General features: G+C 39.6%; 1 protein-coding gene across 2 annotated transcripts in view; it reads right to left on the reverse strand.

The window, feature by feature from the left end:
• Nucleotides 1-4,020: 4,020 nt before the first annotated feature.
• pigg (phosphatidylinositol glycan anchor biosynthesis class G) overlaps nucleotides 4,021-27,795 on the reverse strand; it is a 55,263-nt gene continuing 31,488 nt past the window's right edge. For both annotated transcript variants that reach the window (XM_044204310.1, XM_044204309.1), the window contains exons 9-13: nucleotides 26,568-26,971; nucleotides 23,785-23,976; nucleotides 13,264-13,573; nucleotides 8,834-8,997; nucleotides 4,021-4,556 (exon numbers count right to left, since the gene is read on the reverse strand). In XM_044204310.1, the coding sequence (XP_044060245.1) occupies nucleotides 4,334-4,556; nucleotides 8,834-8,997; nucleotides 13,264-13,573; nucleotides 23,785-23,976; nucleotides 26,568-26,971 (1,293 nt within the window). In that variant the 3' untranslated portion in view covers nucleotides 4,021-4,333. The remainder of the gene's footprint in view (nucleotides 4,557-8,833; nucleotides 8,998-13,263; nucleotides 13,574-23,784; nucleotides 23,977-26,567; nucleotides 26,972-27,795) is intronic.

The raw sequence follows: 27,795 nt of genomic DNA on the forward strand, positions 1-27,795 counted from the left end.
TTGCTTTGAGGCTTCTTCTTGCATCGGTGCACTCAGGTTTTACATGAAGATCCGTGAGGTTTTGGAAAAGAAAAATTCAACCAACTTAAAAAAAACCCCTCTAATGCGAGTTATTATCACAACTTGTTTTTTTCTCTGCGAACTGAGCATTTTCACTAGAGTTCACAGTGACTTTGACCCAGACACCCCTCACGGTTTAGCTATTCTGACTTGTCATATTCTGTGAATTTTGTATAAATAAAAACTACTTTCACCTGACTATAGCTCATAGCCATTGCATGAAAGGTTTCACATTTGTTGGTCTAAATACTTCTTTCAAGAAGCAATTTTTTACCTTTCTGGTTTGTTGAGAATGGATAGACCAGGAACTATGAAAAATGCCCCTTATAGAATAACAGACTTCATCAACAGAAAACCCAAAGAAAAACAAATCACATTGCTGGCCGCTGGCAGGAAATCTGCTGCCAACACCGAGAAAAATGACCACTATAATGATATTATCAAACTCGGTGTACTTCAGGAGTTTCTCAAACTCCACAGAACTAAAGTGGTGTCACAGGTTCTCATTTTAGTGTAAGGTGGCTGATGAGATGCAGAGGGGCTGCTGCTCTATCAAACATAATTGATCTTCAGCACTATAAAACCCCACCGAGTACCATAACACCAACAACATTCATTTTTCTCTCAGAACAGAAAATCTATCGCTAACCGAGAAAATGGATTGCTGTTCATTTTAAATGATCCTAAGTCGCCTTCAAAAATTAGAGGAGAAAATTACATAATACAACAACATACGTTATATCATGTGTTTTGTATCATATATCATCATAGCCACATAGTGAGGCTACCATGACACCATTTTGTTGGTTAAAGATAAGCAAAGTGATGTGCAGCATGCTGAACACTGACAGAACAATCTGCATGAGTGATGTAGATTATTATCTGGTTCATAAACTATTTCCATCAGACCTTGTTTGAAGTCCGTGTAAGATTCCTTACTAAGCTGAAGAGAGAGAAAGGCACTTGACAACAGTATGCCGTCAGTTTAGAAAAGGGTCAATTCAGCTTTGAGCTCAGCCACCTCAAAGCTAAGTGTCCTGCTTCTGATGCAAACCAGCTAACCTGCAGTGATCCATATGCAGCGACTGTCTGTCAGTGACCCTGTGTATTCAAATGGAAATCCTCTTGCTTTGTTTGTCTCGACTTTTCAATGATGTTGAGGACATTTAAATCCCATTTTCTGTGGGTATAGTCTGCGTGGAGGTTGTCCCTGTCAAGGTGAGCCACAGCAACCACCACAATGGCAGCAAAACAAAGTGCGAAGCTCGCCTTGCATCAGAAAAAAAATAAAATCTATTCAAAAACACACTGAACAACAGCATCGCTTTTTTTCTTCTTCTTCTTTCTCGGTTTGGCATCTGCTTCTCCGACGCCTGTGGCAGCTCGGGGGATGTCAGTGATCTTAGCCTTGGGCGAGAAGCTGTTTCAAGGCAGACAGCTCATCAAGGTGAGTGACAAGTGTTGGGGCGGGAACTTACGATTTACTTTTCTGCCCCGAGGTGAAAAGTTGCACACTGTAGCTATAACACTAAATCTTTCAACTTGCTTTTTTTTTCGGGACAATTCTCAAAGGGTAATAATGTAAGAACTGCCAGGTTATAATCAGGAAGGAGCTTTGAAGTAGTCACAGCTGTTCAGTGACATCACAGACGGCCATAACTCAACAAAATAACCGCTCTTACTTTGTAATGTACCACTGCAATAAAGCACTGCAGTACTGCATACTGCAGGTGGGGACATTTTTTATGACACAAATTACACGAACAAACGTGAGTTCATGGCATACAGGAGGTTTGATTAGACTTATCAGTCTTACCTGTAATTATTTTCTGATCTGACTGAGAAACTATAAGAATACAGTGTGCTCCATAAGAACTAGCACAGCAACGCGTAGTTTGCTCTTATTGGTTTGGATGATAGCCAGTTTTACTTTGGTGGTATTCTCAGTGATACTAAAGGAACAGATTGAGTAAAAGGTGAAGAAGTTTATAAGTCTGCAGTGCACTGCCAGAAATGATATGACATTTGCATCCAAATTGTAATGTATATACAGGCGGATTCAGCTGGATAAGGGGAGGAAATAAAAAAGGGAATTATGTTCCTGCAGCAGAACGTTAAGGTCATCCAACTAGAATGATTTTTGCATTTTATTCCAAACTATCTCTCCTATTGAGCAATGTGTGAAAAATAAAGAAAACAGTGGGAATGTGTACTTAGTTGGTTCACATCTTCTCAAAGCTGTGTAGTGGATGAATGACTGTTTATAACACTGAGCTCAGTATTTGTATTTTTCACTAACTGCCTTTCATGTTCTGCCTCAGCAGGATTAAGTAGAAAATATAATATGCCATAAAATATATTTAATAGTAATTTAACACTGACCGGATAACTAACTGACTAACTTATTGTGTATTATATGCCAGTTTCATCCAGTGTTTCCCCACATGCAGCCTTATACTGATTCTGTGCCTAACATACAGCTAAATGGAGATAGACTGAAATAAAACAGGTTGAATGTAAAAAAAAAAAGAACAGTGTGTCTGGTGTTCTTGACGGGCTGCAGACCTCTAGTTGACATTACATGCAGTAGAAATGCTTTCCAAAACACTAAAATTGCTGCTGAATTAATAAAATCTTAGAGCTTGAAAAAGTAACCAAACATGATAATACATACTTTATTATGCACCTTGATCTTCCCTTTCTTTTCCTGGCTTACTTCAGTATGACCAGTTTAAGATTCTGGATGTCTGGACTGAATTGCGAACTCGCTGGCTGGTTGAAACTCTGGTTAGATGTCATAGGTTGCTGTAGCCACTCTTTAACACTTTTGTTCCAGCATGCATTTAAACAGACTCCTTGAAATGAAGACTAAGAACAAGAAGGCCCATCGTTCTAACTGCTCATCTGATCTGAAAATATCTAAAAGCCTTTAGTTTGCACTTAAAAGACGCACATAGACCAAAACCTGAATCTATAAACCCACTCGCCTTAATATCAGTAGAAACAGATTGTATGTTCGCATACACACACACAGCGAGATATCCAGTGCAGCTTTGTGTCAACCATGTTCAAAATGTCCTCAGTAAATGGAGGGTTAAATACTTTTAAAGGTGAAAAAAACAAAACAAAACAAAAAGATTACATAATATTTTACCAGCATATTGAAAATGTTCTGAAGAGAAACAAATGCAACGTCTTGAAAACTCCCATATTAAAACCCCTGCACCTCCATCTTACACCCACACAGGTGTTATGTTGCCTGATTAGACCTCTTCTCGGGACTGTGTGGGCAGGTCCAGCCTCTGCTTGACTGAGGTCTGCTGTACCCGTTAGGCCACGACAACCTAAACCTTTACAATTAGTCTAAAGGTCTTTTTCACAGCAGACAGTTTGACCTATCACAGAAGGAGAAGCACAGGTGTTACTAGTAACATTAACGACGGCTCTGTTCTATTCAAGTGTCCCAGTAAGCCGCGTCAGTGTGACAGTGAGCCAGCATGAACAATACGAGGACCCTGAAACTCAAACAGCTAAATGGAATTCAGCCATCATTCATTTTATTATCATCACCTGAGCTTTTCCTATTGTGACACGTCAAAATGTCTGCTGTGAAAAAGGCCTATTGAGTTTGGTGACCTTGTGTAATTCCCAGCATTGCTCGGCCCAACTTCAACCTGAGTTCTAATCAGCCAGAATAACTGAAATCACCTGTGAGGGTGCAGGTCTTTACTAAGCGGTTATCAAAAGAGTTCAGCTCTGCGAGCACCCACACATCCCGTGTTTACACCCCGTTCGACACGGCACATGATGTTCTCCTGTGTAACGTCATTCAATTATACATGTAGCCAAAACATAAAACTCTGCATTGTTGTTTAAGCAGCTCTGTAGCTTGCTGTACACCAGTCCCTGAGGTAATATACAGTATGTATATTTAAAAAAAGTTATTCTCTTTCAAAAAGCTTCTTTACGTCATTTTGCTTTTATTGATCCCCAAACATTTTCAGAATTAAATATTTGAATACACTGCTCAAAAATACATTAGAAGTGCATTCTCAAAGTTTTTCTTGCAAACCAAACATACAGAGTCCAGAGGAAGGCTGCTTTCTGAAGCGTCTATTCACAAATTGTGAACAGATCAGTATACTACAGAGTGAGGGTAAGCATATTGTAGTGTGTGTCTCAGTCTGAAAGTCTTACACACAGTATTAAGAGACTGTGCCCGACCCTTTAACTTAAGGGAGTCCCTTAAGGGAAGATGTGCGCCCTTGGCTCCCTAAGACTTACTGGAACTGTGGCTTTGCTCCATCGTGTTGAAGAAGAGACAGACTCCTGCAGTCAGCAGCAGGTGCATGGACTCATACAGCAATTTGGGTGAAAAGACGCTCCATATGAAGAGATGGTACCGCAAAACAGTTACCAGCACAATGTAGGCTGCAGCTGGCACAGACCTCAGCAGGGCCAAACAGTAGCAGCCATGGCCGACTGCAACCGGGCTCCTGCAGAGTGGAAAGGGATTAATCAGAGAGGAGGAAAGTACTGCATGAGAGGCAAACTTCCTGTAGAGCAACACAGAAAAGTTTACATGTGAACCAAGGTCATCCTAAGCTGCTTTATGTTTTCTAAATGATAATGTCAAATCAGTAAAGCTGCAGATCATAGTGAAGGCTACATTTTCAAATTTTTTGGGGAGTTTTTTACCTTACGCATGTACCCAGGAGTCTGATCCAATTATCTTCTCACAATAATACGGATTGCTGGCAAATTCTGATTAAGAAGTTAATGACTTTAAAACCTGCATGATGGGCAGTGAGGAGATTAGGGGATGATGATGTGAAGCCAAACACACACGGATACACAAAGAGTACACTAGACTTCATCTCTGACGCACTGAAACGCACGCGTAAATTAGTACAGGGATCTTGTTCATTTAAACAGGCAGAGTCCCAGCTGAGGGGGAGGAACTTCAAGCCTTTTCCCAAGACAAGAGAAGTAGGAGACATGGGATGTAGTCCAGTTTGGAGGTGGAAATTCAATCAAAGGGCTAGTTAAAACACACACACACACACACACTCACACAACAATGTTGATTTTTATGAAGATACACATGGGCACAAATGTGTCAAACACTGATCAATAATCAACAATGAGCTTTTTTGAATGCAACAATTCAATACTCTGGCACACAGGAAAAAGAAAAAGTTATGCATTTGTTGCTATGCTGTCCAGTTTTTAATAAACTTGGTTTTTGTAGTGTTGGACATCATTTTAGTCAGTTATGAATGATCACATTTTAGCTGCCAGTTACATTCTGGAGATGTGGGGCAGTTCATTAGGACGAGCAACACTACTGGTCCGATGATCAGACAGATTTAAAGGGACACGCAGTGATTACAGTGATTAATTATATCAATTCCATGACTCATAGGGGCCAGACTGGAAAACAGAACGATCGAAATTGATGCGGCAGAGGCCGAGATATCCTGACTTTTAGTCCCTAGTATGGGTCAGGCTCCAAAAACACTGGATCCTACACTTCCCATAATGCAACTGAATATGATCTTTGGTTAAATCCTCAGTGCCTGGTAAACGGCCAGGTCTTTCAAACGCCAAGGCCTCAGTCTGTATTGCAGGCTTTGTGTTCTGAATTTGTAGCCTGTAGTGTGTTCAAACTGGGCACTCGCTCGTGTTGCCCTCATGGACGTATTTGTAAATCTGTGACTAGCAAAGTTGCCATGTCCTCAGATGAAAAAAAAAAAAAAAAAATGAAGTTGGTGAGTATAATATCATGGTAACTTGGAGGAAAATGGCTCGAGCACATAAAATAACACCCAGTTTGTAAAAAAAAAAACACTGAATCCCACCGCGCTCTGTGAATCAGCACAAAGGTTAAGCTCTTCAACTAATGGTGAGTTCCACAGAGCGGCTGTTTTTAAAACAGCTTAAGTTTATTTCTGTATCCAACCTCAAAGAGCTACTAAAACATTGATGTGCGACCTCTCAGGTGGGTTACCTGGGTAAACAGTCTGTGTAAAATCCTGCCAGCGACTTAACTCTCTCAGTGGAGAAGATGTGCGACCTCTATGGCATCTTCTCTAATTCACAGTTTTATAAATGAATGAGGTGATAAAGCAGCTTAGCTCAACTTCAGCTTGATGTCATTTATGTGTTGTCGGAAAAGTGAAAACCATATATCAAAATGACCAAACTGAAGAAAGAAGGCCTTGAACACAGTGTAAAATGTGCAACATGAATGATAAATGAAGCACTGACTGAGGAAGATCCCACCACTGGAAATCCTACACCAAAACACTGAAATAAGAGTTTGATGGAAGGCCACGTTGTCCTTCAATACATTGTATTTCAGTAAACTATTTCACTTCTGAGCTCACAAAGTAGCAAGCTGCACAAAAGATCAACTGTCTGCCACCATCTCCACTTGTGCTTTTTCACACCTCTCAACAAAAGGTAATTTCAAAGAGCCAATGCAGCAGTACACAGTAAGTAAAGTCGTGTTGATGGGTCTCCTTTGATTGGCCTGTTTGGAAGGTTTACAGTGATTATGTGCGCTAAAACAATGACGACATTCTCTTCAAATTATGAATTTGCTTTAAATAGAGTTTGACTGTGTCAAGGGAGACCGGTTGAAAAGCTATTGATCAAAGTCCATTTCCAGTACTTGCCTTGTGGTCGAGCTGCTGATGGTGCAGAGTGAATTCTAAATGAGCTACTGTATATGAGTTTCAGAGTTTCATTTGTCACAGCGTCTCTGAGTGCATTTCAGAGGTGGGGTTTCTGTGGAAAGCACTACGCTAGGAATAACAACAACAAAGAAAGATGGTCATGTGTCCTGCACTGTCATGCAGTATGTAATGTTTACAAGCTTGATTTAATGTGGTGTTAGCTTGAGGGGCATCACAGAACAAGGCTAAAGTCTCTGCAGTGGCCTCTAGAGGCTGCAGTATTCATTGCAGCACACAACATGAGAGCGATGGGCAGACCAAATAACATATTAACATTTATTTGAGATCCTGTCATGCTTCTCACATGTGATTTGCTAGCTTGCTTAGCTTTGCCTACCTTGCCGTGTGTGTGTGGTGCTACGGGAAAGATGATGGAGATCACTATAATCACCTTGGAAGCATGAATGCTGAGTAAATTTGAATATTTCTGTGTTAAAGTGGAAATTTTGGGGTGATGATGGTGAAAATTTCATGGATATCTGTCTCAGGGACATTTTTACCTCAAGGTAGTGCTAAATGAAAGGTCGGGAGGTCACCAACATCTTAGAGTCATTCTCTGAGGACCTAATGTCCACATCAAATTTCACGGCAAGCCAGTGAGGAGCCGTTCTGGACCGAAGTATCGGATGGACGAATGGATCAACCTTGTCATCCTTACGCTCTGCCGCTAGCAGCACTAACATTTTAAGATGAGTAGAACTTTTTAATCAGAGACTGTCTGGACTACTGAAATGTTAAACACATGATATCCAAATGTGGGATCAAAGATTATTAAGAATATAAATCATGCATGGGTATATAGACCCTCTGCAGTGTCATTTCTATGGGACCTTTAAAATGAAAACATTTCTTTACCTAAAGTAAGGACTTTTTATCACAAGGCTGCAGCCTTAGATATGTCTTTGCATTTCTGTTACTGGCATTTAAACATCACACAGTGGGCAGGTTAAACAAACTCCTTTTATACAAATGCCATCCTCTGTCTACATTAAAAGAGCATTTCAGTTTTGGCTCCATCAACAGGGCAGCTGTTGCCCAGCCACAGACCTCATCACTCAGCACTGTGCAGGGGCCTCATGCTGAGGGGAAGCTGTAGTTATTGGCTGCACCCACACACACACACACACACACACACACACACACACACACACACACACACACACACACACACACACACACACACACACACACACACACACACACACACACACACACACACACACACACACACACACACACACACACACACACACACACACACACACACACACACACACACACACACACACACACACACACACACACACACACACAGCAACCCAGCTACTGGCCTGTCTCCAGTTAAGGTCTTATGCAGGTTAAGCTGTTTACATGCAGCTTTGATACCCCGAAAGCGAGTCTCCTTGTTGCCATGAGCAAACCAATTGGCTGAATATGTCTGCGCAACTGTACTGTCCCACCCACAGAGAGGATTCAGAACGAAAAAGTATAAAAAAAGAAACTCAAAAGTAACTGTAATAGTGATGATGCTGTGTGGCTGTGCTGGCACAGATGGTTAAAACCAAAGTAAAAGAGAGCAGAATGTTTCAATCAAATTAAACCATAGGGCAGTGGTTTCCACGAACCCCTATAGCCCCATCAGAGGAGCTGTCCTGTTCCAAACGTGTTCTTATGAATGGATTATAAACTGGATGTTATTTAAAACTAATAATTATATCAAAATGTTTATTGTTACAATACTGTTTTCATAAAATTGAATTGTCAGTGTTTGGGTTGCCTTGATCAAGTTGGAATTCATACTACTACCACTTGGAGTGACAGAAGCTGGATGTTCCAACCATTTTCATTACCTTTAGCTAAGTATTTGAACTGTTTATCCAGTTTATTCATCTCTTTTAGCTAGGTTATTAGCTAACTATTTCAACCTCTCTGCTCCCACGTACCCCCTGGAAACTGCAGTAAGTAACCCCGGCTTACAAACACCCCTGGTTGGATATCACTGCCTTTTCACTGCCTTTTAAACTGACACTTACCTGTGTCTCTCTGAGCTGAGGTAGCAGACGAGGTGACACGCCCAGAGCAGGGGCCCTGCGTAAGTGCTGAGGGCCGTTAAGAAGATGGCAGGTGCTTCTACGTAACTTTCCAGTCCAACGAAGCCGACTGAAATGTCGACAGTGGCAATGTTGTTGGAATTGCCCTGCAGGAGCACAAAGAAATCTTATTTTAGCATCTAGAAGGGCACAGGAATAACTTACTCTGTGTACAAAACAAAAACGAGTACACAAAGATCTGTGGGTGAAGCTTTGTAAGCATTTCAGAGCTCTAAAGAACTGGTCCTTTGCTTTATCATCATTACTCAAAGCTTCTGGCGACCTCCCAGCGGCCCAGTCGTTTGTGTTTTCCAGTCCCTGACCAGGGCAGCACACACAGCTTTCTGTCTGGAGCTGGACTCTTGTTAAAGCCACTCAGGCCACTGTGTGTGTGTGTGTGTGTGCATATGCGTATGTGCTAGCACACACATTTTGTTTTTTAAAAGCAAGTGTTATTTCTGGCTTATTTAACTTCGCAAGCAATTTCCAGTATCTCTGGAACAAACCAAAATTTGCCTGCAGTAAACTGAAAATATTACACTTTTCTAACCTTGTTTTATTTACTTTTTTCTTGTTCAGAAGTTTCATCATAAGCTTTAGAAGATGTTATCACCCCAATGCAATCAGGATTTATAGCCACAATATAAAGGGTATTTGGTTCTGTAAATGTAAGCTATATTCACATAAGGAAAATGTGCCTTTGTGCAAATGTAATAATACAGTGCAACTCAAAAAAGGTTGAAAAACTATGCTGATATGAAGAAGCATTTCATAGCCTTAAAATATATGTTGAGGATTGATTTTTTTTATGTAGTTGTTTCATCACAAGCTCAACCAGCATGTGAGACAATCATTATAGCTTTTTTTTCTAAATATATAAAGTGCTCTTTCGGATCATGACGTAAGCAGGTTAAAATCTTAAAAGGCTCCGTAACTTCAAATTGGCTCATTTACAGTTTTAATTTGGTAAGTGTTTTACATAAATTCAATTTCCTTAATAACAAGTGATAATTACATTTAAAATTCATTGCGATTGATAGGCTGTGGCACGTATGCTCCACCCTATACAAATGCACGCAAACACACACACACAAGGAAAAGAAAATCTCTGGGAATCAGCAGAGATCAAGGATGGCTTTCTTGTTAAATCTGAATGCAATGATGATCCATAAGAAGCAACACATCAAGTAACGGTTTAGCTCACTTCTGTGCGCACATCTCTGATCACAGAGGAAGAGAACATTAACAGCTGGCTCCATTTTGAACAAACACAGCGAATGAATATCTGTGAGCAGGTTGGAGGCTGCATATGGATATTTTCTGCTTGCTTTCTTGCTGAAAGAGATCTTTCAAATGTAAGGAGTGTCATTCTGCACCATCAACAAACATATTACTTGTGGAAAAACGGAAGCGCAAGAAATGTTTTGGTATGAATTTCAGATAAAAAGCGATTGTCGTAACAACTGTCAGAGAGTGGGGCTGGTCTAATACGGCTGTATACCGTGCAAGGAAAAAGTTATGAATCCCAGAGGACTCAAGACACACCTCTATTTTGGGGAAAGTCTGAATACTGATGTCTGCAATTTGTGTGATGAGGATAACTTAAAAGTGAAGTTGATCAACCTGAACAGAGTTATGTGCACCAAAATGCATCACCAAACAGAAATATTTACTTTAACTTGTTTGTTTACAGTAAGTCGCTTTTGTGAGTCCACCTTTCAGTTCTGAGCTCTAAAGACATCCTTGATGATTCATATTTTTATACAGAAGGTTGCATCTGAAATCACACCCGCGGGGTGACTCGTCCCTACTCATGTGGCAACGTTTGCACAAACTTGCTCATTCCTGGAGAATAAACACCTCCTTGCTGCTTTACTGACCATCTGGTTTTGGGACGGTAAACGATAAATCCACGGAAAATCCACTGCAAAGTCTGACTCGTCCATCACTCCAAATGATCAAGACAGCTAAATGCAGACGGCCAAAACTTCTCCTGTGAGACAGTTAATTCATCATGTGACATGATTTAACTTTTTTGTGACACTAGCAATGTCTGCATTGGAGGTTACCTGGAATATTTCCCATAATCCTCTTGTGTGTTTGTGTGTGTGTGGCTGCCAAAAAACAAGGACACTTTGAAAACAACAGCTTTCTGCCAATATTTATAATAAAGCTTCTGAAAACACAAGAGAAAATGCAACTATGTTTCTAGACCCTACACTAATATCTTACAACCTGATCAATTTGCAACCCAGAGCTAACTGATCAGCTGTAACTGTACTGATTAGATTTTAATTCAACATCATTTTGATTATTCTGCATGACACCAGTTTTTGTTCCAGAGCAGCAAATTTAAATCACATATGTCGCTGCTTTACAGATCCATTATGGTTACAGCTTCGTTGAGAACGTTATTACTCAAAGGTCTGTAATTACATGCCTGGGCGCCTACACTGAAAATTGTCTAGTGGCGGTCTATTCCCGAGCCCATCCAAGTATTAATGACCCAAGGGTGATGACGGTTATTAAATTGTTAGCGATGTGGAAGTTCAGTGTTGACAACAGTACACATCTGCTAACCAAATATCTGTCCTCGGTGGAGGGTAAATTTAAAAGGAAGGTATCATATCTGCCTTTGAGCAACATTCATAGTCCATAACACCATAACACATCCACAGGAAACAACTAGTCCAGTTGGCCTTCATGCTAGTGCTGGATGAAAGTAATATAATTTACACACAAACACTTCCTCTTCCCAAAGCTGCACCTATTACAAGTATCCAACACTGTATCAGTGGTGATAGCTTTCCTAAATGTTGCTACACTCTGTGTCAAAGCGTTAAATTAGATGTCTCTTACAATCAGACAAGAAAAACTTACTGTTTTGTTGTTCCCTGAACTTCAATTTGTAGATATGGGAGGTGGTGATTTTGACTCTGATACGCATCTTCACAACTCAGTCAGCACCAATAGGTATTCCAGTTTGTGAAATGGTTGTAATTTGTAAACTGGTAATGGTTTGATAATTGTTTTTTAACTGCGAGCCTTTTTAATAGATTTACTGCAGGGTGAATTTTACTGGCCTGGACTACAATCCAAGTTAATTTGGAGAGGTCTGTAGGGGGGTTTAAACAAGCTTGTCTAGTAACTCAAAATCAGTTTCAATAGAAAATCACTACTATCCACTGCTGCAATACAACTTTATTTATCAAAGGAAGTTTCACTGAGCAGCAGTGCTCTTTTTCAGGAAGGCCCTCATACACCTGGAGGCTGTCCAGTACAACCAGTCTCAGCTGTTATGCAGTTCCATTAGACTAGTCAGGGGTTTAAGGCTCTTCAAGACGACACAGTTAAGGCTCGGTCACACCAGAAAGTGGTAGAGAAAACTTAATCTGAGCATCTTCATGAAATATGTGTTTCCTCGAAGCTTGGTGACGTGATTTTTCACACAACTAGTTGGTGAACTACCCACTACAGTTTACCTACCGTCCCAACCGATCCTCCACACCACCCTATCTCACCTGGACAAGAAAGGGGAGCTATGTGAGATTGCTGTTCATTGACTACAGTTCAGCGTTTAACACCGTAGTTCCCTCCAGACTCTAAAACTCAAGGACCTGGGATTAAACACCTCAGTGTGCTTGTGGATCTTTGACTTCCTGACGAGCAGACCCCAGGTGGTGAGGGTGGGCGGACACACCACTTCCACCCTAATCCTTAACACTGGAGTACCCCAAGGCTGCGTTATAAGCCCCCTGCTGGACTCCCTGTACACACACGAGTACTATGTAGCCACTTTCGATTCCAACACCATCATCAAGTTTGCTGACGATACAGCTGTGGTGGGCCTGATCACAGATAACAATGAAAAGGCCTACCTGAAGGAAGTAGGACCTGACCCGCTGGCGTCAGGACAACAACATCCTCCTGAACGGCAGCAACACTAAGGGGCCAATAGTGGACTTTGGGAAGAAGCAGGTAAGGAACTACGCCACCAAATAGAATGATTTTGCCGCAAAATTTTGCCATTGTAATACCTAACATTTAGCTCCCCACTGCCCCATTCACTATTATTATTATTATTATTATTATTCTGAAGATATAAAATTGTTGGTAATATACAGTATAATAGTAACATTGTGGGGAAATATTACTTTGAGGTTTTGGTATCTGGCTACTCAAACATCAACAACCTTGACAAGAAAAATATGGGTTGCCAAAATAATGAGCAAGATTTTGATGTTAGTGCAATTCAAATACATACAGAGTCAACATTACTTAATACACCTTCCGCTGTGCAAAATACAGTAATACTTTAAAGGACAAAGTGGTTGTTAGACCTTGCTATCACTGACATCATTATTGTTGCTTACCTGAAAGTAAAAGAAGGCCTGACCAAACCAGTAATGCATGATGGTGGTTTGGGCAGCATCATAATGGAGTTTCTTCCAGATAAACTGAGCCATGAGCGTCTGGATCAACAGGCAGCAGCAGAGGACTGGCAGGTTGTGAGCACGGAACAACATCGAAACTAACAAAACCAAGCCACTGTAAATCTCCCATAATCCCCTGCTCTTCAATTTGGCATCTGCTGTGATGATCTGGGATCGCAACAGGTCTTTGGTGCCCGTGAAGAGGATGCCCAAAACGAAGACGTAAACAAAGCGCGCCTCCACTGTTCCCCTAAAAGAGAAAGATTACAGAGTGTGTAATTTTTGCATTTGCAGTAAGCCAGTATTGGTTTTTCTCTACAAAACTCCTCGTTCAGTATTCTAGTAATTGTGGTAAGTGACTCTGGGATGTGGATTCTGGTTATCTTGCTGTACCTGTCCATGATCCTAGCAATTAAATATCCAGAGATAGGTTTTGGGTCATGAGGAGAATGATTTAATTCAGACTTTATATACTGAATGATAAAAGAAAAATGCTTTTTATCAAATAAAGGTGACAACAATAGCTGTAAAACAATGGACAAAACCAAAATCAAACTACTTAACAGAACCAAAACAACAATCTTAAGAAATGAAATGCAGTAGAACATAAAGCTCCAAAAGAAGACAGAAAGTCTACACTTAAACAGATTCACATCATCTCTGTGATACTGACATTTTCTTGTGGATAGAGAACATTTTGATAAATGGGGTATCTTAAGATAAATGGGCAAATATGACAGCATCACTAACAGCAGATATGGAAAAGGTAGAGTAAAAGCTCAAAACAATAGTTCATATTTAGCTGAGTGACTCATCATCATATGTTTCAGAAAAAGTTTGCGACTACAAACATTTTCTAATACGACAACCAATGATCTACAGTCTAACATACCTGTGGTTCTTGTATTTCAGTCAGACCCTTTGTTATAATAGCTTTTCAAAGTTCACTACTTTAAATAATTTCATATCCCTGTCTCTTGTTAGACAGGATTCCTTGTATTTCTGTAACTCATAACCCTTCTTTCATTCAGTATGCAGTGTGTCAATGTAACATTAATAATTAAAGGTCTGAGACTGGAAGACTGAATGAATCGCCTGAGGAAAACAGACTTTCTCACACCCATCACTCTGTCTGTTGTGCTTTCTGCATCGCTATAATTTGAGAAACACGGTATTAACATATTTTTAGTGCATTTTAGGGTCATGTGACTTTTTTCAACTACCAGTACCACAGGTTATAAATTGTAAGGACAACAACAGTGGCAGTGAAACAACCCAGACTACAGACTACTCTTGAAGGTCATAGAGGAGTTTTATAACAGCTGACTTAGAATGCTAAAAACTTTCACAGGTATAATTTTAGTCTGTTTTGACATACTGCTGCACTTATAACACAGTGATACAACATGCTGACCAAAACATATAGCCTGTATTTTTACTTAATATAACACATCAGTGCTGTACAGTAGATCACACTGGACTATACGTCTGGGGGATGGATAGAATATGTTCCACTGCATTCTGGGTATTTCAGGGGCTAATCTGCCTTTTTTATACATTTTACTTACAATTCTGACCAGAAATGTACCGTATACTGATAAAAAGATCAGGTAACAAGCCAAGACAAACTGAGCATATCATGGGACATTATGGAGACATGTAAATGTTAGGAAGGCAGAAAAATACAAGTGTATGTATTTCAGTACTTACTTTTACTCATAATCCATAAGCCAAATGTAAACAACAGGGAAGCCCAGGGCCAAAAATCAAGTCACAGGATTTGAACCTGTTATCACTCTCAAAACATAAAAACATAAAACCTCTCAGTTTAACACAATACAGTTCAACAGCACCACAAACTACGGCCTACAAAAGGACCGTAGAGTTGAATCAACACCTCTCTAAAACAGTTTGAACAAAAACATTATAACCTTCATGATAGCAGGATTTATTGCAGTGTTGTTGTATTAAACTACATAGCTAGATGCACTTAATAAACTGACCGAGTGTATTTTCACTTTCTTTGGTACAAAAAATGACAGCGGCAAGGAAGAACTCCCTTTTAACAGTCAGAAACCTCGAGCAGAACCAGGCTCTGGGTGATCTGCCTTGACCGGTTGGGTTGTTTTATACTGGATTTTATCTATGTTGTGCTATTGCTAATATTACTGTTTTTGTGTATTGTCCAAACATTTGATCAATTTGTACTTTGATGCTTTAGCAAAATAGTTTTTGAAACTTTGATGCCAATAAAGTCTTTGAATTGAAAAACTGAACTGAATTGAGAGAGAGAGAGAGAGCAGGAGGAAAGAGAACATACCGTAGCACAAAGCAATGTTTCAAAGAGAGATCTGTAACTTTCTGCCTGTACATAAGAAAGCGTACTAGGGTTACTGTTTATTAGAGTTGTGAATGTTTCTGAGTTGTTAAATCAATACAATTTCCGAACTGATGCACGTTTGCCTTCTTTAGTAAAATAATTCAAAAAGGAATGACATAAATCAGACATTAGACTGTATTCAGAAGCATGGCTCACTCTTACTTTTGTTTACTTTAGCACAACAAGTACCAAGCCAATTTTCTCTTCGCTTTTGTCATTTATACTGTTTGTCTTTCTGTTTCGGTTGTCAGGCGACTGTCTCTGGTCATTTAGCTCTGGTTGGTTAGATCCAAAATTGTTTCTAGTGGACTTGACCTTTTCTTCTCCTAACAATTAACATAACAAGTTTAGAAAAAACAGGAGGTTCCACCCTTAATGGTTGGAAGGATGTAAGCTTTGAATTCATGTCAGCAAGATGTAATACAGATTTAAAGATGAGCAAGGCCTGTACCGTATGCTCGGTGGTGTGCGACAGTAAGTCTGGGTCTAAAGTACTAAGCTGAAGCTACTACAAGGTTAAAAAAAGTTTCCATATGGCTCTTCTCCTTCTAAAAGGCTTACTCCACAAAAATCCTTTTCTAACTATCAATAATTTATATGCTCAAAAAGTCCCAAATTGAAGCTTTAAAGGAAAAGTGCTTTCGATTATGAAGGCAATTACATTTAGTCTAATTTCCATTTCAGGTATTCAGCATATGCTCTTATCCTCAGAAACTTAAATGAAAAGATTTTTTTCTCAAATCTGCTCTTTAATTAATTTACATTAGTAATATTTGTCCAAAAAAGAGGAATGAGTAAATTAGCTTTAATAAAACAAAAAAACAGACAACAAAAGAGTGGTAAGATCTATGGCAATGATAAGTTGTTTTATTCTATTTCATAATGGATGGAGGAGAAATAAAGAGCATTAAGAGCTAATGAAGTTTACAGCCTGAGGAAACAGAGGCTTTTAATTGTATTCTCTGCAAACATGTAGAGATTAACCCAGTCATTAAGAATACAATGTTTTAGTGGCGACTCGGTAGCTCACCTGGTAGAGCGCGTACCATTAAGGCAGAGTCTTTAATGGATTCGATTCTCACCCGGGGCCCTTTGCTGCATGTCATCCCCTCTCTCTCTCCCGCCTGTCTCTATCTACAGCTGTCACTGCCCAATAAAGGCAAAATAAGGCAAAACCTATTGACCACCGTACCCCAGATTATATTCAGAATCATGTCTAACATTGATTTAAAGTAGCTTCTGGTAATATTTCCAAACTGCGACGGCTCAAAAGCTATTTACACAGTTAGCATGACATTAGAAACACACTTCCTGTCGGTCGAAGGCTATCACAGAGTGAAGGGACATTTCTCCTACAGCAGGATGCAGTCAAAGCTGTGAAAGCACTACAGGAGAACAGCTGACCCTGAAGGAGTTGAGCAAGTATTGGACATGTATTATTAATCAGTGTGTTTTATGGAAACCTGTTCCAACAGAGGAAAGAAGCAGAGTAATATGCTCCATACAGCACTATTCTTTATTATTCACAACTCCCCTAACAATGTGGCAGGGATTGTATTCATCATTATTTTATGCAAAGGAAGAATGGAAAATCCTGGCCTGGATTTGATTTGATGCGAGGACAGTGATGGGTTTGAGCTGCCGGGCTTACTTGTTAACTAGTGTGCGGGGTGGAAAAATTGAGAGAATTACAAACTAATCTTTCTGTCCTACATGTTTGTGTTTAACAGAAAGTATTGTACCGTGCACTTAATGTGGCTGTTATCTTACAACTATGCTTTACAAAAAGGAAGCATGATGGGAAACACATGAGATTAAAAGATGCCTTCCCTTCTGAAACCTGTATATTTAACTCTGAAAGACAGCAGTACTAATCCAGTCAGTCTGAAACAATAAACATTTTCGGCAACACTGAGGCATGCAAAATTCTGAATGCTGAAAAGGAATCTTGTTTGGCAGAAAGCACAAGCCCTCCTCCTTGTCTGAGCAATAAAGGCTATTTGCTGTTTATGTCATTTCCCCAAAAGTGGCTGCAGTTATTTTAAGTGTCTCCTGATTACAGAATATCACACAGCACAGCTTTGCACCCATCAGATTCCTCAACTTTTCCAGCCCTTACTTAAATTAGACTAGTCATTTAGCTCAGGGGGTATTACACAGATCTATGATTTCCATCCAACTCTACAGACTAGCAGCAGGAACTGCAACAACAAAGACACAAGACTCCTGCAACCCCTCATGTCCCTGCCCTCTCATCCCGTCCACTTGAAGTACAGTCGTTTGTAATAGACAGTAAAGTCATGGTTCTCCAATAGAGAGAAGTAAGCAAGCTAATAGCCAATTTAAGAAGCAGTATATAACCATGGCAGGTGCTGGGTTAATAATGCTGGATTTTTATTTGCTTCTGAAGTGTGTGCGCTTTGTGCTGGTATGCAAAGCATCTTGGAACTCCAGTCTAGATGGAGATTTTGTTCCAATGAGAATACAACCTGTGAATTGTTAAGTCATTAGTATCAAACAACAATCCTATCAACCCTCCTCAGATATATTATTGTCATTTTCTATTTAGGAGTTTGTAAAAGTCCTCCATTTGTCCTTTGGCATGCTGTCGTTCAGACCACCAAGCAAAGACCAAGGTCGCAGCAAGCTCAGACTTATTCCAGAACAATAACAAAGAAGAAGCCAAAGTCGTTGTGATAATGGTGTTCAGCTGTGTCTTCCAGCAGAGCACATTTATCATAAAGAACAATGCTAGGAGTGCATTTTGTTATTTTTGGCACCATTTGTTGAGATTACTTGAAACATAACAGAAATCTAAGTCTTTCCAGAGAGTGCCGCTATTAGATTAATAATACAAGGCAGGTCATTAAACATTCATTAAAGCAGATACAGTAATACTGTATCCCGAATGTATTCATTGATCAGTGGATCAAAGTACTGGATGTATAGTCAGTACTTACATAGAAAATGACTAAAATGTGTCCAAAACAATATTACTCACTGATTCCCTCTGGTATCGCTTTCATAAGGGATGATCAATATTTTTAAAGACCCTGAAAACAAATCTTCTCAATCAGCGTCTTACTATGAGGGATGGGGTCCTACATGAACACATCATTTTCTGCCAAAGTTGGAACAGTTTTGGTTATTTCACATGGGATATTTCTGTTTTGCCTACATGTGATCCTTTCACTGGTCTCGGGGGGCTCAGTTGGAAAAATGTGATGTCACTGGCTGTTTCCGAAACCACTCCCCCATTCACTATTCCCACTATAATAGACACTCAGTAGTTTACTCTATAGTCAGCAGTAAATTGAGATTTCTGCCATTTATGAATTATCGTCATTTTGCAGGACTGTCATTTTTGCATCTTTAAAATGCGACACATTGCATTGTGGGATTGTTAGCAGAAAGTAGTGTACCATGCCATGAACGCAGCCCCGTAATTAAAAAAATTAATAAATCAGCAATGTTTGAATCAAAAGAACTGAAGAGAGTTGTGGGATTTTTTGCTTATGTTGCCCAGCAACTGTCGATCAAATCTGATCAGACCACACCCACACAGTCCTGATGAACCATCTTATTGCTTATAGTTTTTTAAGTATTAAACTCTTCATAAATAATATCATAAGATGTTTTTTCAAACCTTGAACTCTGATTATTGCTATTTAGTCATGAATATTTAATATTTTTGAGGAAAATAAGTTTTCAGGGGCTTCAAAGCCTTAGGGAAAAACTCGACCAGCTGCATCAATCTATTTTCTGTCTAATGTTAATAGTAGTAACAATAGACAGAAAATAGTAGCTTGTCAAGCTGTGGTACAGGGGAGCTGCCTGGATTTCATGTTACCTTGGAAACAAGCGCTGGTGTTCCAGCAAGTAAATAAGAAAAGGTAAGACTACGTCCAATCCCCTCAACGTGTTTGGTATATCCCCTTCATCAATCACCTGCATCAGGCTAACACTTACAGTAAATCAGCCAAAACAAGTAATTCACTGCCAGAGGAAAACTTTGAAGCAGACGCCTGAGAATGAGGAGGGCCTGCCCACTTTGTCTGAGCCCCGGTCTTTCTGTGAGATAAATCTGGGCACATCGATGTCGCAACTATTGAAATGCCACTGGGACAAAGTGGCAGACTTAAAAACAATGGTTACAGACAAAACACCTAATTACACAACAAACCACTAGATCAATACCTGCTCTGCTGACAGCACATGCTGATGTCTTTCCCCCCCCAGTTTCATGTTAAATTAAAAAAGCATGTAGCATGATTTAGAAAGATAAAGTACACACAACGGCACTTTTATGAACTATGCTTTGAAGTCAGTGGAGGACAATGATTTGTTAAATGTGTTGTACCAACACAGAATTGCCTTTGAAACAGGGTTATAAAATGGTTTACCTCCTGGGTAATAAAACTGAAAACTGAATTCTGTCTGTGTGTGTGTGTGTGTGTCTGTCTGTCTAAGTGTGTGTGTGTGTGTGTGTATGTGTGTGGCAGCGGTTCACAGGTGTTTTGAGACGAGTTTGAATACATTTCCATTTTTAAGCGGGATCGGTATGCATGAATATTTTTAAATTGGGAACCTGCACAACAGCCCCTTTCTAGATAAAGCAGTACATTATAAAATGGGTCATGTTTTGTGCAGGTGTGAAGCACAAACACACACAGATGAAAACATATACATTGTAAATGCTTCTTGTGACTTCATGTTTGGCAGGAAATGTGCCATAAATGCTAAGAAGGAGGACAGAGACTGCAACAAAGTTTGGCTATGATGTGTACAGGCATAGACAGGCTTGGCCCTCAGCCGGCTGCTTTGATGTTGAGCTACTTCCTATTGGAACACTTGTTCAGAAAATTTGATTTGCTTCATCTTATCTTCTATCTATCTTATGTTACCCTGATTGTATCTTTCTTTAAAGATTTGTTGTTGTTGTTGTTAGTGCTCGGGTCGTAATCTCTCTCTCAGCATCCAGTTAAATAAAAATAATGCAAAGTACATGTTTGCCCTGTCAGTCGACTGGCTGTCTATTTTTAGGTTCATTTCTGACGATGCCATAAGGAAGGGTGTTGTGGTGCGAGAGAGCGAGAAACAGAAAGAGAGAGACAAACTGTATCCACAGCGACATCAGTCCAAGTAATTCTTTGAACCGTTTAAAGTGAGCAGCGTTGGCTGTTCTCAACCCCATTAGCCATTTTTGAAAGATGCAACAGTGCAATTAGGTGGTTGGCACAAAGGGAAGGCGAGGAGGGAACCGGGCAGTTGTCAGGGGGCTTTTCTCTGATAAAACACACAGAAAGAGTAACCCAGGAAGACCAGACTTTAAAAAGGGTTATTATACAAAGTCATTCCTTTTTACATTCACATTATGGTGTGAAAGAAAAAACACTGCAGTGAAAAATGTAACATTTATGGCTTTTTCATTTCAGAGAATGAGAAACTGCTCTGTTATTATATCTAAAATAACCATAAATTCAACTATATTGTTGTTCAAAAATACCAAACCAAAAAAAAATCTGACCCATGGGAAATTTTCCACATTATTTGATTCCAACAATTCAGCAGCTGGAAGGTATGCTACACTAAAATCAGAGCACTACTCTAGTATAATTACACAAATATTGCTTGTCCTTGCCCAGCAATCAAAATACAGCACCTGAGATGGATGCATGTTATCAGGCCCAAGACTCACGTTTGTCTTAGCGATATAAAGAGCTTTGCCAGATAATCCACAGTCCGTAATTATCAACTTGTTGAGGTCTGAAAAAAAAAATAAGTTGAAGGACTGGGTCAACCTTGTCAATCATACAGTTTGTCAAAAGGAGCCGGGGTCCCTGCATGGCTTTAGTCAGGTGTCTTTGTATGGGTAGGGGTGAGAGGTTGAGCTTTTAATTAGGTGAGCAAGTAGGTGAGACTGCCAAGGAGAACAGGAAAGGTTAGGGAAGGCCAGGTACTGGTGGTAGATGAAGGGAGGTCAGGAAAACTAGACAGGAGAACTGTGTGCAGCCCTGCACACTCATTATTTTCTGACGGGGGTTAGTAGCAGATAACTCTATGCCAAGCCACAGTCTGCACAATGAAAAATTACCACACTTAGGAGCAGCAAGATTGTCGATTTCCTCTCTTTTTGGACAATGCTAACAACAGCTATTACATATAGATTGTGCTAAAGGATTATATGTGTGCAGTGTAAAGAGGCATCAGTCTCCTTTAAGAATACTGATGTATTTTTTTTAAGGCACACATTAAATATAATTTTTTACATTATTCAGGTTGAGTTCAAGGACGAACAGATTGTCTAAAATGCACTGGACACTGAAGGTTTGTGTTTTATCATATACCGTGTAAAATGAACGTGATTATGAACCTAGTATGTTTGAGGGTCTAGAAGAGGAGACTCTTAACCCTCAGGAATATACCACAAGGGGTTCAGTGCATCTGCAGGTTTAAGAAATCCAAACTCTTCTTAAGATTTATCTTTCAGTGATAGCAGGAGGAACTCAAGTAATTAAACAATCGAGATAATCCTCCTTATCAGCAGTACAGTAGCTAGTAAAGTTTCTTAATGGTGAAGCTTTTGCATATTACAAGAACTGCTTGATTTGATATGAATATCCTATGATTATCCTGTTGTTACATAAACAAGACGAAAAGTCTACAGCCGTGCTAGCAGCTCTGTGAGGCTGTACTTAGGCACAGCGGTGCTGTGAGATAAATGCTAATGTCGGCATGCTAATATGACAATGGTAACATGCTGATGTTTAGCAGGTATAATATATATTTACCACAGTTATCGTCTTTGTTTAGCGTGTTAGCATGCTTATTGCTTACATATGTGTAATTAGTACTAAATACAAAGTATAGCTGAGGCTGATGGGAATGTCATTAGTTTTGCAGGTATTCATTCATACACCAAAGCATTGGACAAATTAACATTTTGACCACATGATGGCTCTAAATGAAAAGGGATCTCGTTTAGGGACCATGAATGTCTGTACAACATTTTGCGCCAACCCATCAAGTAGATGATGAGATATTTCAGTCTGGACCAAAATGGTGGACCGACCAACCGACAGACCGACATTGCCATCCCTAAAGCCTGCATGGCTAAAAATACACATAATCTCTGAAAGCCCTCTAACAATTATATCTAAAGGTGCAAAATGGTTGCTGTTCAGTTACAGGTGCTAAGATTTCTGATTTAGATAGATAGTTTAATTTGTCTTCAAGAAGGAAATTCTTTTCCACAGTCAGTGCACACATAGTACAAACAAGTGAGACATACAGAATTTATACAGAATTATACAAAATACGAGATTTACAGGGACACTTAATTACAGCGGACACACAGCAGAGACACAAAACTCCCTATCCGGCCTCACTGTATTTTTGCACAAATCTTGAGACTCCCACAGGAGTTCCTCCATACTTCCAAAACCTCCAATTACTGACATTTTCACTGCTCAACAATGGTGAGCAATGCATGGTTTTGTATTTCAGTCAAGGAAGCTTAAAAAAAAACAACACACTTCCAAGCTAAATGAAAAGCAAATTTACAAAACTATAATTCAATATTCCACATGGTGTTATATTACCTCTTCACTTTCCCTGTTCAATCTGTACTCTAATTAGCTGGCTTACCCCTCTGTGTTGAGAAAATGTGACTTTGTTTTCATCGGTTACAGAGGACAGGAGGAGTGGGTGGGGTTGTGCTTGTGCCAGAGACTCGTGTTGGAAGAGAAAAGAACTGTCGATACTACTGCAATTCTTACTGACTGCCAATTTATATCAACAGCCATAGATTGCGCGACGCCCCTTTAAATGTAATTAATTTAATTTAGGACTTGAGGGTACACGGATTTGGGGAGATTTACTGAAGGTAGACATAAAGAAAACAAAAATAGCAGTTCATCATCACAGTTTAAGAGATGTGTTTGTCCCAAATGACGTGCAACACTGCAAGCTGTACGCTCAGCTGCATCAGAGCAACCCAGCTTTAAATCAACTCACTAACAGGGGATTTGCCAACTGTTATGGTGAATGAAATCATGATCATGGGGTTCACAAAAACTTACTTGGACATAGTTCGACCAGAGTGTTGCCAGGGAAACAAGACATTGCCGACAGCTGCCCTGTAGCTGTAGACACCCAAAAGTCCGAGAGCGAGGGCAACCTTGGAGACCCATGAGCACCGTCTTTGAACCAGGAGGTAGATAAGAACCAAACAGAAAGCAGCCAGCAGAGAGAGTACGGTCCTGTGTTCGGAGCTAGAAAGACACAACAGACAGCCAAACAAACAGTCACAGGGTGCACTCTTAATTGAAGGAGTTCTTTGAATTTTGAAGCTAAAATTAATTTGAAACACATTTACAGTAAATATTGTTGGTATTTCAACATGTACCTTATTTTACCATACAATAGAATGACCAAATGTTAATTCAGTCATTTAAGCTTAAAACTTGAAGTGAAGACTTTTTACTGAGCAACAGAGAACATTTTGATGAGATGAAACACAGTCAGTCATATTCTTCAGCAGTAGTTTCCAATTGTTCACTGGAGACTTAAGACTACACAGTTTGAAATTACACAGATTGGTAATAAGACCTCAAAGGACATATCAAAGTTGAATAGAAGCCGTGTATTTAGCTGTTAGCTGGATCAGACAGCAGCGGAGGTTGGGTACTTTGAGACAAGATGAGGCGTAACGCTACCTAGATCTCATTATCCAAGCAACAGGCAGTGCAGGTACGAAGAAAGGGCAACGCTGGACAGGGAAAAGGTCAGAATTCACATCTCTATTCCACAATGTGATGCATGTTAAAGAACAAACCATAATCCCCTGCCCCGTGCTGTTGACAGAATATTAATGGCTCTGAAACAGTCACAGTTTTACTGAGAAATCACTGTTTCTCTACAGTCTAAGCAATCAAAGAAGGCTATTTCCCCATCTTGAATCTTCGGAGGGTCCTATCAGCTTCTCAGCCAGAAAAACACACTTAAAAACGTCTCTGTGTCAGAAGAAAATACTTGTATAGTGTTAAACACTCTATACCTTCCCTTAAATGTCTGTGATGACCAAATCATTTAGGGACTTATTTTGTTATCAAGTGTAATTTTCCGGTATATTTCACTCAACCAGCCATGTCTATTTCTACACCAGTAGGTGATTTCCCATAATGGCTTTCAATACACCCCAGAGAACAGGAATGAACCACACTGATCTGTTACTCTTATGTGTAGGTGGAGAGAGAAATGGAGAGTGAACATCTTGTCACAGCATTGCATTCTAGTCTACTGAGGCTACTGTCTTTGGACAGATTGGTATCTCTGCCTTTTTAGAATTAATTTATCCCTGTGTGACTGCTGAACGTCGGTACTTAAACTGTGAAAGAAGCCTATTCGCACTAAAACCTCAAGTTTAGAAGATTTTTTCCCCCCTTACACTCTCAGCTGCAGCTTTGTTGAAAATTACCTGTCACCTACATGTTCCCACATATCCACATAAAAAAGAAAAATATACTATACACTATAACACAAGCCTAATAGTCCTCAGCTCTGCTAGCAGCCCCATGTTCATTACAGTCCACAATCCAAAAGTGTTGGACAGAACAAACAACATACTGAAGGGTTTGCTGTTTTTAGAGCCTTAACAGTAGTGGAGTTAAAACTGTAAAGTTTGTCTTGAGTAACAAGAGAAGAAGGCATGGAGTCAGTACACTTAAAGGGATGTATGTATGCATTCAACAGCTTTTGTATCAAATGTACTTTCAGAAAAAACGTCTGAACTTCAATATAATCCCTTTATATGTCCAGCTCTTTTGTGTTGTTTGATAAGGAACTCCAAAGACTTCAGAGAAACTAAAGAGAAAGACAAACCACTCTATCGTTTTGCTATTCATAGACTGGTGCGTCTTTTCCCTGGGGAACCTCTGATGAATCATAATGCTGCCACGGTAATTCTGAATCAAACAGGTAGCTGTGGCTGTTAACACTCTCTCTCTTTGCTTTGCTGCCTTGTAAAAATATCCAGGTTTACAAGCCAGCGTAGCTGGCTAGCTCGGTAGCATCGCTAACCTTGTTGAGTTAAATAAGTACGGCTAATAGAAGCTAGCTGGCTGATCTCTGCACTCTCATCACATCTAAATCCAGTAATTACAATACCAGTTCACAAGACATTTGAACTTTATCCACACCACATGTTTAAACAGAACTTGGGAAAACTGGTTTTAAATACTGTGCTCCTCACAAACGGAATTAGTTACAAAAAGTTTTGAAATGAAAATCTCTCTCTTGCTTTTGAAGATTTTGAAAAAATGATACTCGAACATTTTGAATGTCACTTGTAAGGGTTTTTCTTAATGTGTAACGACTGTTCTGTGCATCTAAACTTTGTGTTAGTCTCTCTCAAAAGAGGCATTAAGTAAGACTGTCATGACAAGTGACATTATGAGTCACTGGCAAAAATACCGGTGTGAAATAAAAAACAGCCTTTTGAAAAATAGCTTTTCAAAATAAAAATTGCCATAATTAAACATATTTAATTCAATTTTATTTATATAGCACCAATTCATAACAGAAGTTATCTCATTGCACTTTTCCTATAGAGCAGGTCTAGACCGTACTCTTTATAATATTGAAATAATAATAATAAACCAACATTTTATAATAAAGAGTTTTAATAATTACAATTAATTGGTTCATTTTAATCTTTTCTGTATTTATTCATGTGATTATTTATTTAACATTGGTCAATTTGGAGTTCCATAGTTTAAGAACTTTTTACTGTATATGTGATTGATTTTGCCTTGTATAGCATTTCATATATTATTTACAATTTTAGAAGATAGTTAAACCCAACCTGTTGAGCCAATGTCCCACGTCAGGCAGATGAGCCCACTGCACCCCGGTCTGGTTGAGGGAGCGCAGCAGTCGGCAGCAGACCAGAGTAAAGGGAGGGGTGGCTAACGCTAGCCACTTCTCTGAGCAAATCTCTGCCTTGGGGTGAGCAGAGGGATGACAATCTTTGGAAGGGAGGGTATATTCTTCTTCATCTCCAGAGCCTTTGTGCTCTCTGAAGTACTTGCGGCAGACATCCTGGAAGACGGCGAGGCAGAGGGTGCTGAGCAGAAAGTACCAGATTTGGTGCTCTTCCTCTACGAAACTGCTAGCCGCCAAGCTGAGAGTGTGTCCGACCGTGCCGGCCAGCAGCAAAACATCCAGCTCTGACAGCGACCACTCACTGCCACTGATTCTCAATGGAGACTATAAAAGAGAACAAAAGTGCATTAAAACAGAACCTTTAGAGCAAGGATTAAAAAAAATTCTAAATAGTTTTGTGTGGTTACAGCTGTGCGCAAACAACATTTATATGTTTACTTCTGACAAAGAGGTCATTTCTTTTGCTCTTGTCTGTTAATCTGTTTCTCATCTTGGTATCCCATAACTCAAAGAACAGATTTCCATGAAATTTTGCCGACAGATAGGTCGTGGTCCTAGAAGCAGATTATACAGTTTTGGTAGGGATCCAGATCTGGGATCTCCACATGAGATGATTATAATGTTTGTAGCCAAAAGTACAAAAGTAAAAGATACGGACCGAATTCAAAATCTTAGGAGTAAGTTCTCTCTGTGAACAAATCTATTTAACTTCAGACTATTTTAACTTAAAAACCATTTACAAATGGTGCAAGAGATGCAACTACCACAACCACACAAGCCTGACTAGACACTCAACCGATTTTCACCTCGCCCACCTCTGTGCTGTGGACCCATTGGCTGTTATAATTGTTCAACTCAGTGGGATAATTATTTGGATGAAACTACTGCTTGGGTGATTCATACCAATCTACTTCAGTATTGAAAAACCTCATCTAGAACCTCATAAAAAGATGACCCATGTACTTCATAATAACAGTTAAATTTGCAACCACTTATACCTGCTCTATTATCTCAGCCAGAGAATTTCAAACAGGCTTCCAAAAGAGAAAATTGTGTCTATTAATAAATATATTGTTCACATCCAAATTTTATCAAAGACACTATCCAGATTACTGTTTGCTAATACATGAGATTCAGTCATCAGTCAT

Source organism: Siniperca chuatsi, linkage group LG8 (genome assembly GCF_020085105.1).
Source record: "Siniperca chuatsi isolate FFG_IHB_CAS linkage group LG8, ASM2008510v1, whole genome shotgun sequence".
NCBI lineage: Eukaryota > Metazoa > Chordata > Actinopteri > Centrarchiformes > Sinipercidae > Siniperca > Siniperca chuatsi.